General features: G+C 46.9%; 1 protein-coding gene across 3 annotated transcripts in view; it reads left to right on the top strand.

The window, feature by feature from the left end:
* LOC119970143 (neuronal acetylcholine receptor subunit beta-3-like) overlaps positions 1-15,380 on the top strand; it is a 53,530-nt gene that overhangs the window by 10,827 nt on the left and 27,323 nt on the right. Inside the window, exons 2-3 of one of the 3 annotated variants that reach the window (XM_038804231.1) lie at positions 9,386-9,537; positions 12,932-12,976. In XM_038804231.1, coding sequence (XP_038660159.1) covers positions 9,386-9,537; positions 12,932-12,976 — 197 coding nt within the window. Of the gene's footprint in view, positions 1-9,385; positions 9,538-12,888; positions 12,977-15,380 lie in introns of those variants that run through there. The other 2 variants (XM_038804233.1, XM_038804232.1) reach the window with 2 other exon arrangements.

A 15,380-nucleotide genomic window follows, 5' to 3' on the forward strand; every position in this document is an offset into this window, starting at 1 on the left:
TCGAACTGTGCAGTGCACCGATCCAAAGTCCAAAGTGCTCTCATTTTTTCCTTGTCTCATCCAGGGGAGAGCGTACCTCCTCTAACAGTTGCCAGTACAGGTCTCCAACTGTTTCCCTTCCCTAGGTCACACGCGGCCAGCAGTTCTTCGACTAACGAATGTCCTGGTATCTGGAGTTATGTTGTAATGTCCTTACAGAGGAAGGCTTTGACCTGTATGTGTCTCAGCTAAATCCCTTTTGGCAATTGGAACCTCTCCATGAGCACCCCCCCCCCCCCCACCCTCCCCTCCCCCACCCCAGGGTTACTACTCTGTCGTCCGTGTACATGTACCTAGCTGTCAGTGTCCCTTCGACCTGTCTCCACCTTTTGAAGGTGGCGTCCGTTACTGTGTGAGTAAACCTGTGGTTGTTGCAGATGGGGGCCATGGTTAGGCAAAAGTGCTGTCTCATCTGGTACCACGTTTGGAGCGTGGCTACTACCACTGGACTTCTCGAGTCATAGGTCAGGTGGGAATGGGAGTGCGGTCATGACGAGGGCTCAGAAGGATATCCCAATGCAGGAACTCTCCTCCATCTCCACCCATTCTGCTCCCGGTTCCTTCACCCATTTCCTCGCTCTTTCTGCTGTGGCCACCCAGTGGTAGAGCTGTAGGTTTGTGTGGGCCAGGCCTCCCATGTTTCCTTTCCTTTCGTAGGACCTTCTTTTGGATCCTCTGCTGCTCACCCCTCCCCTCCACCACTCCCACAAACACCATGATTAGCTTGCCTGCTGTGTTGAAGGCGGCCTTGGGAATGTAGATCGGGAGGTATCTGAACAGGAAGAGCAACCTGGGCAACACGTTCATTTTGATCGTCTGTCTTCTCCCTGCGAGGGAGGGTGGGAGTGGAACCCACCACTGCAGGTCCTTTTGACTTCCTCCACCAGACTCGCCAGGTTCCAGTTGTGCATCCATGTCCAGTTAGGGGCTATTTCGATTCACAAGTAGCGGAATTTGGTTTTGGCTTATTTGAATGGAAGTCCCTCCAGCTCTCTCCCTCCCCCCTGTGGGTTCACAGGGAAGATCTCACTTTTGCTCAGGTTAGGGTTGTAACCTGAGAAGGCTCCAAACTCCTTAGGAGTTTCATTATCCCTTCCATGGTAGCCCGGAGGTTTGAGATAAAGAGGAGAAGATCATCCATGAAGCTATATGCTATCTGTCCCCCTTCTGGATACCTCTCCACCCCTTTGCCATTCTGAGGGCGATCGCCAGTGGCTCATTGCCAGAGAAAACAGCAGGGTATATAGTGGGCATCCCTGCCTTGTGCTTCTGTGCAGCTGGAGGTATTTAGAGATGGTGGTGTTTGTCCATATGCTCGCCGTGGGAATGCTGTGCAATAATTTCACCCAGGAGGTCAACCCTGGCCCTAACCCAAACCGTTCCAATACCTCCATGAGGTACGTCCACTCGACTCTGTTGAAGGCCTTTTCTGTGTCCAGGGAGATGACCACTTCTGGTGTACTCTCCCCAGATGGGGTCATTATCGTGTTTAGCAAGTGCTTGATGTTCGGTGTTAGCTGCCTGCCATTGTCAAAGCCCGTCTGGTCCTCTTCGACGACCTCTGGCACGCAGCTCTCCAGCCGCCTCATCAAGTCCTTCACCAGGCTCTTTGCATCTGTGTTGAGTAGTGAGATGGGCCTGCAGGACCCACACTCAGTCGAGTCTTTGTCCTTTTGGGGATCAGCGATATTGAGGCTTGTGTCAGTGTCGGTGATGGGGTGTCCCTTACTAGCGAGTCTGTGAACATCTCTCGCAGATGTGGGGACAATGCTGGCGCAAATGTTTTGTAGAAGTCCGCCGGGAATGCATCTAGCCCCGGTGCCTTCCCCACCTGCATGGAATTGACACTCTCTATGACTTCGCTCAGTTCTAATGGTGTTCCCAGGCCCCGTCTCTTCCCTTCCCCCACGACCAGCATGTCCTGCCCATTGAGGAACTGCTTCATCCCGAGGTGTACAGGCCCTGGTAGAAAGTTGTAAAGGCCTTGTTGACCCTTACCGGTGTGGCGACAAGCCTGGTGCTGATGTCACTAACTTGAGGTATTTCCCTCGTGGATGTCTGCGTTCTCAGCTGGTGAGCCAGCAGGTGGCTTTGTCTCTGTGTTCGTAGAAGGTCCCTGGTGTCTGGCAGAGCCAGTGCACTGCTTTGCCCATGGAGAATAGGTCAAAGTTCATAAATAGCTTCCTTCCCACCAGTAGCTCTACAGTCGGGGCCGAAGCGTACGGCCGGTCCACCTCCAGCATGGAGCCGACCAGCTCTTGCCTAGCCGCCCTCTCCTTCCTATCTTTGAGCACCTTGTCTGCTATAATTTCCCCCCTTATCACTGTCTTCAGTGCCTCCCAGAACGTGGAGGGTGAGGCCTCCCCATTCTGGTTGTTGGTAACGTCCCCGTCTGTGGCCTGTGATATCTGTGCACAGAATGCCTTCTCGGCCAGGAGGGCCATGCCTAGCCTCCATGGGGATCGTTGTGCCCAGCCCGTCTCCAACTTCACGTAGTGTGGAGCATGGTCGGAGATTACTATTGCGGAGTACTCTGCACCCACTATCCCTGGAATCACCGCTTTCCCCACTACAAAGAAGTCATCCCCAGTATGTACCTTGTGTACCTGGTAGAAGAAGAAGAATTCCTTCTCCCTGGGTGTGTGAACGTCAGTGTTCCTTCGCCATGTTTAACCTTTTCCCCGATTTCGGTGTGTGTCTATATCGGGGATTTCTGTCATGGCTTTCTTCATGAATTCCGGTTGTCCCAGTTGGGTGTGTACACGTTCACCAGGACAGCTAGCGCCCCTTCCAGGACACCACTAACCATGACGTACCGTCCACCTTGGTCTGTAACAGACCCATCAAAGTAAATGCTGTCCTCTTATTGTGCAGTATGGCCACTCCACACCCCAAGTCCTCGTCTTGCAGCACAAATGGTAAGTGCCCCACCCAGCTCTTTCTTACCTGCAGTCGGTCCTTCTCCCTCAGGTGGGTCTCCTGGAGGAAGATTATGCCGGTTTTCATACTTTTCAGATCAGCGAAGACTCGATCTTTTCACTGGGCTGTTAAGTCCCCGCAAATTCTAGTTGACTATTCTGATGGAGGGGTTTCTGCCCCCCACCCACCTCCTGCAGGATCAACCTTGTGGATGTGCTCCAAGGTTTCTCTTTGTTAGGGGGCCATCCAAAAGTGACTTGTTTGCGGTGCTTTTGTTTTCCTTGCTGCCGTGGGCAATCTGCCATCGACAATCTCGTGCCCTTATCCCCTCTGACCCTCGGCTTTCCCCCTGGGACTGCCTCTCATCCGCTACAAGTTTCCCCCCCCCCCAGAGTATTCTCTCCTCCTGTCACCAGGCACCCTCTCCCCATTGGGAGATGCACTGCAGAGCCCCCCCCCCCCACCTCCCCCCTCACTCATACCGCCTTGTGATAGCTCACCCACTAGTGTGGTGGTTCCCCATTCCCCCGGGGCCGATCTATTCCCCCCCACCCCACAGACCGATGCTTGTCTCTTCCCCCCTTTCCTCCTCCTCAGTCCCTTCTTCATCTTATTGCTGTCACCCGTTCCTTTCTGAAACTTAAAGACAGGTTGGAAGATGAGGCGGTTCAGACCCGCGCAAATAGTCTCAACATTTTTAATTCACTGATGCAATGAAGAGTCTGGTTCACTGCTGGTTTTGTTGCCTTCCCAGCCCAGGCTTGTGCAGAAATTCATCTCCTTCCGCCGGTGCAGTGAAATAGTTCTCCCTGCCCTGAAAAGTCACCCAGAGCTTGGCGGGTACAGCATTTTAAACCACACATTGTTCTTATAAAAGGCTGTATTGGCTTGGCCAGGTCTGCCCCAATGTCCTGGTACACCCGGATTGAGTGTCCCTCCCATTTACAGGACCTTGTATGTCTGATCTAGTTCAGGATCTTTCCCCGGACTTGATACCGGTGCAGTTTCGCAATGATGACCTATGGATGCCTGCGGCCTTGGGCTTTGGCCTAAGTGACCTGTGGGATCTGTCAAATCTGGGGGTTTGGGGAAACGTTCCCCTCCAACCAGTTTGCCCAGCATCTGGGGCATGTACACCCAAAGATTCCTGCCCCTCCGGTGCCCTCCAGTAGATCCATAATGCGGAGGTTCTGGAGGCACGATTGATTTTCTTTGTCCTCGACCTTCCAACTTCATGTCCCTTGTGTCATCACCAACCTTGCCATCTCTATCTCCAGTGAGGCGACTGATTGCTCTGGTTGGTCGCAGAATTCTCCAGGTCTCTGGTCGCAAGCACCCCCATCTCCAGCTACCGCTCTATTTTTTCCAATGCTGCTTGCAGGGGGACCAGCACCTCTGCTACTGCCACTTTCACCGTTGACATAATTTCCAGTTTGGTGGCACCCTTGAGCTCTTGGAGTTGCTGTGTTAGGAATTCCCTCCATTCGTCCATCGGGGGGGAAGCCCGGAATATGTTCCGGCAGACCATCCCGTTCGGGTGTGGCCGGGACTTCGTCGCCCCACGTGTTTGCCACCGCCTCGGTCTCTCTCTCCTGGCTTTTACCGCCTCTGCCGTCTCTTTGGTTCCTCGGCTTGCTGTTGCTTGGCATGGTTCTTTCATTGTGATGGTGTTGCAGGAGGGTGAGGGTTTTATTCCCCGGGTTTAGCGGACTATTCGGGGTTAAAAGTGCCTAATTTCAAGTTTCAAGGAGAAGAGACACTTTTTGAGCATCCGCTCAGCGCATCATCATCACCGGAAATCAACTGTTCTCAATATCAAGATGTCATAACAGCTTATTATTTATCAAAGATCATATTTAAATTTTTAATCTATACTGTGATTTGGCTCTGAGAAAATCTGTGGCATGGCAGATTTGTGGCGAGGCGAGTAAAGCTGGTTTATTCTTTTTAGAGCAGGGAATGGTACGGGAAAACTTAACAGAGGTGTTCACTATTATCAAGGGTTTTGATAGAAGGAGGATCGGTAATCAGATTAAAGCAATTTAATTTTTTTATTGAGAGAAACAGAGGGAAAGGTAAAAAGAGTGATACTATGCAGCAAGTTGTTACAATCTCGAAAGCAATGCCTGAACAGGTGGTGGAAATAGATTCAATAGTGTTCAAAAGGAAATTGGATATATATTTGGGAAGAGCAAATAATCGCACAATTAGAGGGACAAGAGGGGTCAGGGGATTAATTGGATAACACTTTGAAAGAATAATCTCCAATTGTCTTGTTTGGTTCTTTGAGAAATAACTTCAACTTTGGTTTACGTATGAACAAGGAGCAGGAATAGGCCATTCAGCCCCTCAAGCCTGTTCTGCCTTTTCAGAAGATCATGGCTTATCTGATAATAACCTCAAATCTGCATTCTGCAGATAACCTATCACCCCTTTGCTTACCAAGAATATATTCACCTCTGCCTCAAAAATATTGAAAGACTCTGCTACCACTTTTAGGAAGAAAGTTCTCAAACACACAATCCTCTGAGTAAACAAAGTTCACCTCATCTCTGTTTTAAATGGTTGGCCCCTTATTTTCAAACAGTGACCCCTTAGTTCCAGGTAATCCTTCAAGAGGAAACATCCAGAAGGCCATAAAACGTAAGAGCAGAATGAGGCCATTTGATTGTGGATGATATGTTCCGCATCCCCATTCTCCTGCCTTCTCCCCATAACCCCTGATCCCCTTATTAATCAAGACATCTGGTTGTTAATCAAGAACACCAGATTTGTGCTTGAGGTGCTGTTACCTTCAAGGCTACAGATCAAGAGCTGGAAGGTGGAATTAGACAGAATAGTTCTTCCTTAGAACATCAGAACCAGGAGCAGGAATAGGCAATTTAGCCTCTCGAGCCTGCTCCACCGTTCAATACGATCATGGTTGATCTCATCATAGCCTCAACTCCACCGTTCTGCCCATTAACTGTAAACTTTCAACCCATTACTAACGAAAAGTTTGTCTAACTCCTGCTTGAATTTACTCATTGTCCCAGCATCCACCGCATTCTGGTGTCGCAAAATCCAGAGGTTCACCACCCTTTGGAAGAAATATTTCTCCTCATCTGTTTCAAATTTGCTTTAACTTTATCCTGACACTATGACCTCTCATTCTAGAATGCCCCAAAAGAGGAAGCATCCGTTCCATCTACTTTATCCATTCGCTTTGTCATTTATATACCTCAATTTGATCTCCTTTCACTCTTCTAAACTCGAGAGAGTATTGGCCTAAACTGCTCAATCTCTCTTCATCTCTGCCATCAATCTGGTGAACCTCGTCTGAACTGCCTCCAAGGCCATTACATCTTTCCTCAATGTGGAGATGCTGGTGTTGGACTGGGGTGGGCACAGTAAGAAGTCTTACAACACCAAGTTAAAGTCCAACAGGTTTGTTTCAAACACGAGCTTTCGGAGCACTGCTCCTTCCTCAGGTGCATTCACCTGAGGAAGGAGCAGTGCTCCGAAAGCTAGTGTTTGAAACAAACCTGTTGGACTTTAACCTGGTGTTGTACGACCTCTTACTGTGATCTTTCCTCAAACAAGGGGACCAGAACTGTACACTATACTCCAAGTGTGGTCCTGCCAATGCCTTGGACAGCTGCAACAACACTTCCTTACTTTTATACGCTTAAGGTAAAGTCGCCATAATCCCAGTGACCATAGGCTGTCTTCCCCTCTGAGTGAAATTGAACCCGTGCTGCTCGCCTTGCTCTGCATTATGAACCAGCTCTCCAGCCAAGTGAGCTAAACCGGCCCCACTTTGCATACTATTCCTTTAGCTATAAATGGCAACATTTCATTCGCTTTCTTTATTACCTGCTGTACCTGCATGATAGTTTTCTGTGATTTCCCCAGATTCCCCTGCAGCGGAGCAACCTGACGTCTTTCCCCATTTAGATAATAATTTGCCTTTACATTTTCCCAACCAAAATGGATGACCGCACACTTACCCACCTTAAACTCCATCTGTCACATTTTGGCCCACTCACCTAACTTATCTATATCCATTTTTAAGGTTCTTATTTCCTGATTGCAACTTACTGTCCCACCTATTTTAGTGTCATCTGCAAATCTGACTGTAGAACCTTCTACCCCTGTATCCAAGCCATTAATAGAGATTGTAAATAGTTGGGCCCTCTATGGCATCTATTAGTTTCAACTTATTATTCAGAAAAAGACGCATTTATCCCGACTCTGTCTTCTGTCTGTTGGCCAGTCTTCTTCCAAGCTAGTAAATTACCCATAACCCAATATGATCGCACCTTTTGTATTAACTTTCTGCGCGATACCTTATCAAACGCCTTCCGGAAGTCCAGATATACTACATCTATAGGACCCCCATGATCCACTTGGTTTGTTACATCTTCGGAAAAACTCTAGCAAATTAGTCAAACATGATTTACCCTTCATAAAACCAATCTCTGATGGATTGTATTTTGACTTTCCAAATGTCCTGATATTACTTCTACCCTGTCAAGCCCCCTCGGGATCTTATATTGTTTAAGTGAGGAGCCTCTTACTCTTCTAAACTCCAATGGATAAAAGCCCATCCTATCCAACTATTCCTCATAAGACAACACGGTCAATCCAAGTATTAGTCTAGCCTTCTCTGAACTGCTTCCAATGTATTTACATCCACATTTAAATAAGGAGACCAATACTATATATTGTACTCCAAATGTTCTTTCACCAATGCCCTGTATGACTGAAGCATGACCTCCCTACATTTGTATTCAATTGCCCTCACAACAAACAATAACATTCTATTACCTTTCCTAATCACTTGCTATATCTACATATGAGCTTTGATGATATGCATAAAGCAAGTTTTGTACATTATTATGGCCGAGGGTTTAGAGCACACCAAAGTATATTATGGAGTTCACCTGACCCACAACTTTGAATAGATGTTGGTTATGGGGAGCACAAGGGCCCCCTTACAGGTGTGATGCAACAGTACTTTTAAACAAAACAATGTTTATTCTATGAATCCAGTTCACATTTTATAAACCCACAGTAAACATCTTACCAACTACCAACACTGATAACCCCCAAAAAGATGCAATACTCTGTAGGTAACCCTTAGTAACTTTCCTAACAACATCCATAAACCAAAACACTTTTTAACAAAGACAATTGGTTTGAATTCTCTATAGAGAAGTTATCACTTTTAAATTATCAAGTGATCTGAACAACTTGTTTAACATAACAGAGAGACACCAGTATACATCTGCTTGGTTTGAATGCAGCTCTCCAACTGAATGCGAAACTAAAACACAGAGCCAAAAAGAGCTTCCAGTTCAAAACGAACGTATGAAGCAGAATCGCATTCCAGCTCCACCCACACAATGACATCACTGCAGCCATTTGATAAAACACACTTTTCTTAAAGGGATTCCTGTACCAGCCTCCCCGGACAGGCACTGGAATGTGGCGACTAGGGGCTTTTCACAGTAACTTCATTGAAGCCTACTCGTGACAATAAGTGATTTTCATTTTCATTTTAGATCCCTCTGCACCTCAGAGCTCTGCAATCTCTCACCATTTAGTTTCAGAAACGTAAGGAGTAAATCTACCAAATATTTCTGCCAGCGGTTTGGGGGTAAAGCTTAATAACATTACTTATGTAGTTTTTATAAAAATAGTCCTCATCTTAAATTGTGCATTTTGTGCCAATGATTAGTTATGACCTAGAGTAAATTTTAAGGGAAAAGACTGAACCAAAATTCTACATTAAACTTCACAGACAACTCGCATCAGAAGAAAAAGTTTTGAGAAATAAATATATTGACATCGAAGTAGAATTAAAACTAGAAGTTACTTTTGGAATTAATAGTGGAATAAACAATTACCTCTGATTTTATTTAAATGCAGGTAGTAGGGGTGAAATTCACCTTATTCAGTAATACAAAACAGACAAGAGCAATCTCCCCCCTCCCTGATGTTCTTTTTTATTGATTAGAATAAGGACCATATAAGGGGAAATTAGTTTTGCTCCAACGATAGTGACTGGAAGACTGTGAGGCCAGACGATCATCTTGGTGGAGGGGGTGTGAGGCTGGGGAAGGATGGAGAGGGTTACCGTGCACATTATTGTCCCAATAACAGGTTCAGCACTACGTGTAGGACACTGCACTGCTTGGCCATTTTTGATAAGCTCCACAATATCCATAGAAACCCAGGGTCAGTGCAAAAAGGGCCGACATGGAGTGAAGCCGCCAGACATCGTCTTTTATCAGACTTGCCAGGAAAATTAGCAATTGCATAGGGCAAAAGTCACAATTGTTGGTCAATTTCCATTTTGCAGAAGGCCTCATTTCTACAAGAATGTTTTCTTTCAACCTATGACTTTGCTGTTGACTGTTTTCTCTGCACTGCATTGTTCCAGCTGCCAGAACAATTAAATTGCTTGCCGAGATTGAGGACACCCTGCTAAAAAACTTGTTTCGAGGATACCAGAAATGGGTCAGACCAGTTAGAAATGCCACCGATACAATAAAAGTCAAGTTTGGACTGGAAATCTCACAGCTAGTGGATGTGGTAAGTAAGTCAATGAGGTGGTATTTTCAGAAAGTGATGTATCCTCATTTTAACTGAAAGTCAGAGATTTTTCAAACAAGTATTTGCATTTTGGTGACTTTACTTGTTAAATTATGGGCTGTGTCAAGTGTGACTATAAGTTGTAATGATTCAGAGTTTGCAACATGATTGAAGTTAACTGAAATCTATACATTGATACATGACTTTATCAGTGTAAGACATTTGTAATGGCCTTTATTACAGAATATAACTTATATAATGCAGAACATGTACACTAGCCTCAATTTTGCAATCGGGGAGAAAGCTGGGGTTCTGCACACCTGCAATACAAGAATTTTTGTGGTGGTGAGTGAGCTGTGTCAATGATTTGAAATTTTCATTTGTCTGTGTTCCGCTACACACGGTCAACATGCATAGAGAGTTGGTCCTCCAACTTGACTAATTGCTGGTGCTTTGTTACAGTTCGCTCAGGGAGCTTGAGTTGCTGTGACAATATGCACTTTTTTACATGTTGTAATCTGGAGCTACAGATAGTGTTAATAGAGACTCCATAGTCCTTTCCATCACATTGCTGATCATGAATCTGTCCCACTCTTACCGCCTGCCATTAACGTACGTTGGAAGGATTTGCAGGTTAATGCTCCATCTGTGTTGACGTGTTATGAACACACCTTCCTTGCTCATTAAGTCCCGGTGGTGGGATTTGAACCCATAACGTCTAGCTCAGAGGCAGGGAAGCTGCCAACTGCCCCTCAAAACCTCCTGACAACTAATTACCAGTCACAAAATCTAAACATTTTCAGGGATAATGTCGGCCTTTGAATGAGGAACATTCTTATTCTGTCAGAGACAATGGTACTTGTGCCAAAGCACAGCTCCAATGACAATGCAGGCATTACAGCAAAGCACAGGGGTTACCATTGGGGGCAAAAAGCCACTCTCCTGCAAAGGTGGCGAGCTAAATGTGTGTGTAAGGAGATAGCTGAATAGTTCAACAAGACTTTGAAGATCTGGAGTACCAAGGTCAAAGTTGGAAGAGGCTTTCAGGCATGCAAAAAAGTACAAAGGTAAATGGACTCTCTTTCACATACTTGCTGCCCATTTCTTCAGAACACATGCGTCAAACAGGATTTAAATGCTGGTATGTGATTCCCTAATTCTATTTACTGTTCAGCTTAAGGGCCGTCAACAAAAGACCACGTGAGTCAGTGGCCCTGAAATCCAGAGGACGCTCACTCTACATGACAAAATGACCCATAGTTTGTTCCTGAATAAAATGCTGGAAGACATTGACATGGTTGAGTTTGGAGGAATAGCGACACTATTCAGCAAGTCTCCTTTCTCTGAAATCTTTCCTATGCTTCTTGCCTTCCTTTCCCCCGGAGCTACGCTTGCCAAGTAACTATAAGGACTTATGTTATTAGTTCTGTTTGAGACAATGTTTTGAGGATACACCGTAACTGATCTTTCTTTTTCTTGTGGATTCGTTTAATGTAAGCATCCAAAACACAGTGGCACTGCTGTAGCCTCTGGCACACCACAGAATGTTGTGTCAACCACTCCTCTTGCCCCAGCAACAGCTCAGCTACAACACCCTGGAATGGGCAATTTGTGAGTTTGCTATCTTACGGTTCTTTGGAGCATTTCAAAAGAACAGCGATAGCAAGTTTATCCAACACAGTAGGTACCCACCAATTGGCCACTGTGTACAGAAATTAGGCAATGGAGTTATCAGAAAGAGCCCTTGTAGCTACATGGGCTCAATCTATAATGTTTTGCACACTTTGAAGCTTACCATTTAGTAAAATAAACCAGTACCCGACTCATCAGATGGTATTATTGTGGTGGATAAGATAGAGACATTTCCACCAATAAAACATGGCATCAGTAACTTGTATTATACAACGGCAGATTAGCTTTAACAGTTATCCCTGATAATGTACCCTGATCAATGGAAGACCTTCAAAATATTTTGTACCTTATAAAATATCTTATCAAAATATTTTGAGCAATATTGTTTTGATTGATCACAATACATTTGCCTTATTTTTTTCAAAGAATATTTTTGCCCCCTTTCCCACCTCATGTGATGCACAGTTTTACTTCGATAAGTTCAGATAGAATCGAATTGTAAAGTTCCAACCCCCATGGATTTTTGTTTTCAATGTTTTACGTCTGCTCAACTGAATCACATTAGACAAAACTGCTGTTCAACTTAAAATCCGATAACAGACTGCAAACGACTACAGACAGAGCTGGCTCCTACAATTAAGTGCATGAAAATCGCTTATTGTCACAAGTAGGCTTCAAAAGAAGCTACTGTGAAAAGCCCCTAGTTGCCACATTCCGTCGCCTGTTCGGGGAGGCTGGTGCGGGAATTGAACCCATCTTTTTCCCTTAAGTTCAATGGCCTGCTTAGCTAGGACTAAACACCACTCCCCCCCCCCCCCCCCCATCAATTATCTACCCTCCAGGGAACTTCCAGCAATCAGAACACAATTCCATTAGCCCTTTATCTGTAACCAAGTAGGTGGTAGAAATCACTAATTATCTCATTATTTTATGATCCCTTAATTGCAGCGTCAGCAGACACACAGTGTGAGTATCTCAGCCCAGGTTCTTTAATAATATTACTGCATCAAATATATACCTTAACCCAGGCTTTCAATAACATTACTGCCTCAAATATAAAATGTAATATATAACAATTTCTACATTCATCGGAAATGTGTGAATGTAGTACTATAGTGCTACAGTGTTGCAGACCTCCTTTGGCCAGGTCAGAGAAACAGAGATTAGGTCAATCCCTAAACCTCTTGCATCCTGGAATTTAAAATAATCAGATCCCGTAATTTTTAACGGTTGGCCTTGACTTAGTGTGATATTGCAAAATAGGATGACAAGTTGGCAGCTATTATCCATCACTTTGTTTTTTTCATTCTCATCGATTTGGATTTGTACCTAAAATAGCTGCAAATTTAAAGAGCCTTCATGAAGGACCACCAACAAGTGTGATGACAAAAACTCATCACGGTACCGAATTTGATCTGGGGGCCATGGCCAATTTTGTGGACAGAGAGGGATTCCAGTCTAATATTTCTCAAAGCAACACAAAAGATCACGGAAACTCAATTCACTTGAAATTCCCTGATCTTTAATGCTGGCGAAGTTGATTTCCACCAAAGCGCGAACTATCAGCAATTACCTCCCAAAACCGTGTCTTGCTCCTGTACTAAGATTAACTCTTCACATCCAGATTGCATTATACAAATTTTACTGGAATGAAGCCAAATGAGATCATTCTCATTTCCAATGCTTTCGCTCAAGTTGCACTCTCTTTTATTTAAGTAGTGTCTGGTTTGTGCTGCATCCACCAGTGTGTCTCTTGTTACAGGATGAAAAGAATCAATTGATGACTACGAATGTTTGGTTGAGGCAGGTGAGGAGATAATTTCATGGCTTCCATAAGCATCATGTTAATTCTGACCTCTAATAGGAAATCGAGTCTGATTCAGTGACACGGTTCACTCCTATTGTTAGGATGAAGAAATAGGAACTTTCTCTGACATAATCAGTCAATAGCAGTTAAATCAAATATTCAAGATGCTGTTACCATCACCATGCCACAGTGCCACAGTGGGCATTGGAAGGAATAATCCTTCCCTACGGCCACCCACTTGGTGATCTTTGTGGATCTATTGCACTACGTGCCTCTTCACCCCTAGTTTCAGGCTACTTGGCCATGGATGTTATCAGTTTGGGATTTAATGTAGTTTGTTCTCCGCAAGTTGCCATGCAGTGGAAGAAAGTAGGTCTATATAATGAAGAACCAAAGTTACCACAACATCCACAATGCAAGTGGAAGACCTCTATTCATAGAATCATAGAATTTATAGTGCAAAAGGAGGCCATTTGACCTATTGAGTCTGCACCAGCCTTCAACCTATCCCTGTAACCCAGTAATACCACCTAACCTTCTTTTTGGACACAAAGGGCAATTTAGCATGGCCAATCCACCTAACCTGCACATCTTTGGACTGTGGGAGGAAACCGGAGCACCCGGAGGAAACCCACGCAGACACGATGAGAACGTGCAGACTCCGCACAGACAGTCGCCCAAGCCGGGAGTCGAACCTGGGACCCTGGAGCTGTGAAGCAACTGTGCTAATCACTGTGCTATCGTGCTGCCCACATACTGTAGCTGATAGACCAATTGGGTGGAACCTTACCATATTTCTTCAAAGTGTCGGACTCTGACTGAAAACTGGCATGTAGCTCTCTAGCTGCACAGCCCAGGGGCGAGATTCTCACCTACCCAGCAGGGCGGGGGGTCCCGGCGGGATGGAGTGGCATGAACCATTCCGGCGTCGGGAAGCCCCAAAGGTGCGGATTTCTCTGCAACTTTAGGGGCCAAGCCCTCACCTTGAGGGGCTAGGCCCGCGCCGGAGTGGTTCCCGTCCCGCCGGCTGGCGTGGAAGGCCTTTGGCGCCATGCCAGCCGGGGCCGAACGTACTTCGCCGGCCGGCGGAAGTCTGCGCATGCGCCGGAGCATCAACGGCTGCTGACGTCATCCCCGCGCATGCGCAGGGGAGGGGGGCCACCGCCGCGTCCGCCATTGCGGAGGCTATGGCCGAAGCGGAAGGAAAAGAGTACCCCCACGGCACAGGCCCACCCGCGGATCGGTGGGCCCCGATCACGGGCCAGGCCACCATGGGGGCACTTCCCCGGGGCCAGATCGGCCCGCGCCCCCCCCGCAGGACCCTGGAGCCCGTCCGCGTCGCCAGTCCAGCCGGTAAGGGAGATGGTTTGATTCACGCCGGCGGGAGAGGCATTACAGCAGCGGGATTTCGGCCCATCAAGGGCCGGAGAATCGCCGGGGGGGGGGGGGGGGGGGGGGCGCCGACCGACGCATCACGATTCACGCCCCCGCCAAATATCCGGTGCCGGAGAATTCGGCGGCCTGCGGGGGCGGGATTCATGCCGGCCCCCGGCGATTCTCTGACCCGGCGGGGGGTTCGGAGAATCCAGCCCCAGTTTTCTCTCCAGATCGTAAGCCTCACAGAGTAAAAAACAATATGTGGACAGGGTTTATGCCATCTCTCTGGTGGGGTGGGGTCTGATCTGGTAGACCCTGCAAGGCCAGCTTCACAAGCTCAATTCACGTAATTTAACATATTCTACCAATATTGGGGCATCTTCTTTAAAGGGCGCCTCGCTCAACACTAAACTGGAATATTCCCATGCTACCCCCACTCCCAACCATGGAGGCATCGAAGCCCCCTCCCCCCAATCAGATCCACCCCTCCCCCAGCCACAGAAAAATCATCGTGGGACTCCTCCCACTCCCGCACAATCATTGGGAGCACCCCCCACCACTGCAGAAGTATCACTAGCGATCCCCCCACCTCTCCTGCCGAAGCCCGCTCTCCTCATGCCTGCAAGTTGTCCCCCTCACTGCCCACTCTCCCCGGCCCCTGACACCTGTCCCCTCCATGGACCTTCCTCTGGCACTGCCCCCTGAAATGCACCCTGGCACAGGTTGAGACTGTCAGGTTGGCACTGTGACAACCTTGCAGTGCCAACCTGTGGCGGGGCGATACCGGGAGGGGGGTACCCCTCTTCCCTGGGAGGGATCCCCTCAACTGAATCCCATCTTTAAAAAGCTGCTGCACCCCTCACCGAAGCGATGTCATGTTTAACATTCCGTGAGGGGGCGGGGGCGAATCAGGTGGCAGGTGGGGCTGGGTAATGGCATTAAAATTTATTCAAATCTGTTACAATGAGGAACTCGTGAAATCACCGCCGAGGGGCCTGGAAACTCGGGAAACACAATCTCTCCGGAG

The sequence above is a fragment of the Scyliorhinus canicula genome, chromosome 8 (assembly GCF_902713615.1).
Source record: "Scyliorhinus canicula chromosome 8, sScyCan1.1, whole genome shotgun sequence".
In the NCBI taxonomy this organism is placed as follows: domain Eukaryota; kingdom Metazoa; phylum Chordata; class Chondrichthyes; order Carcharhiniformes; family Scyliorhinidae; genus Scyliorhinus; species Scyliorhinus canicula.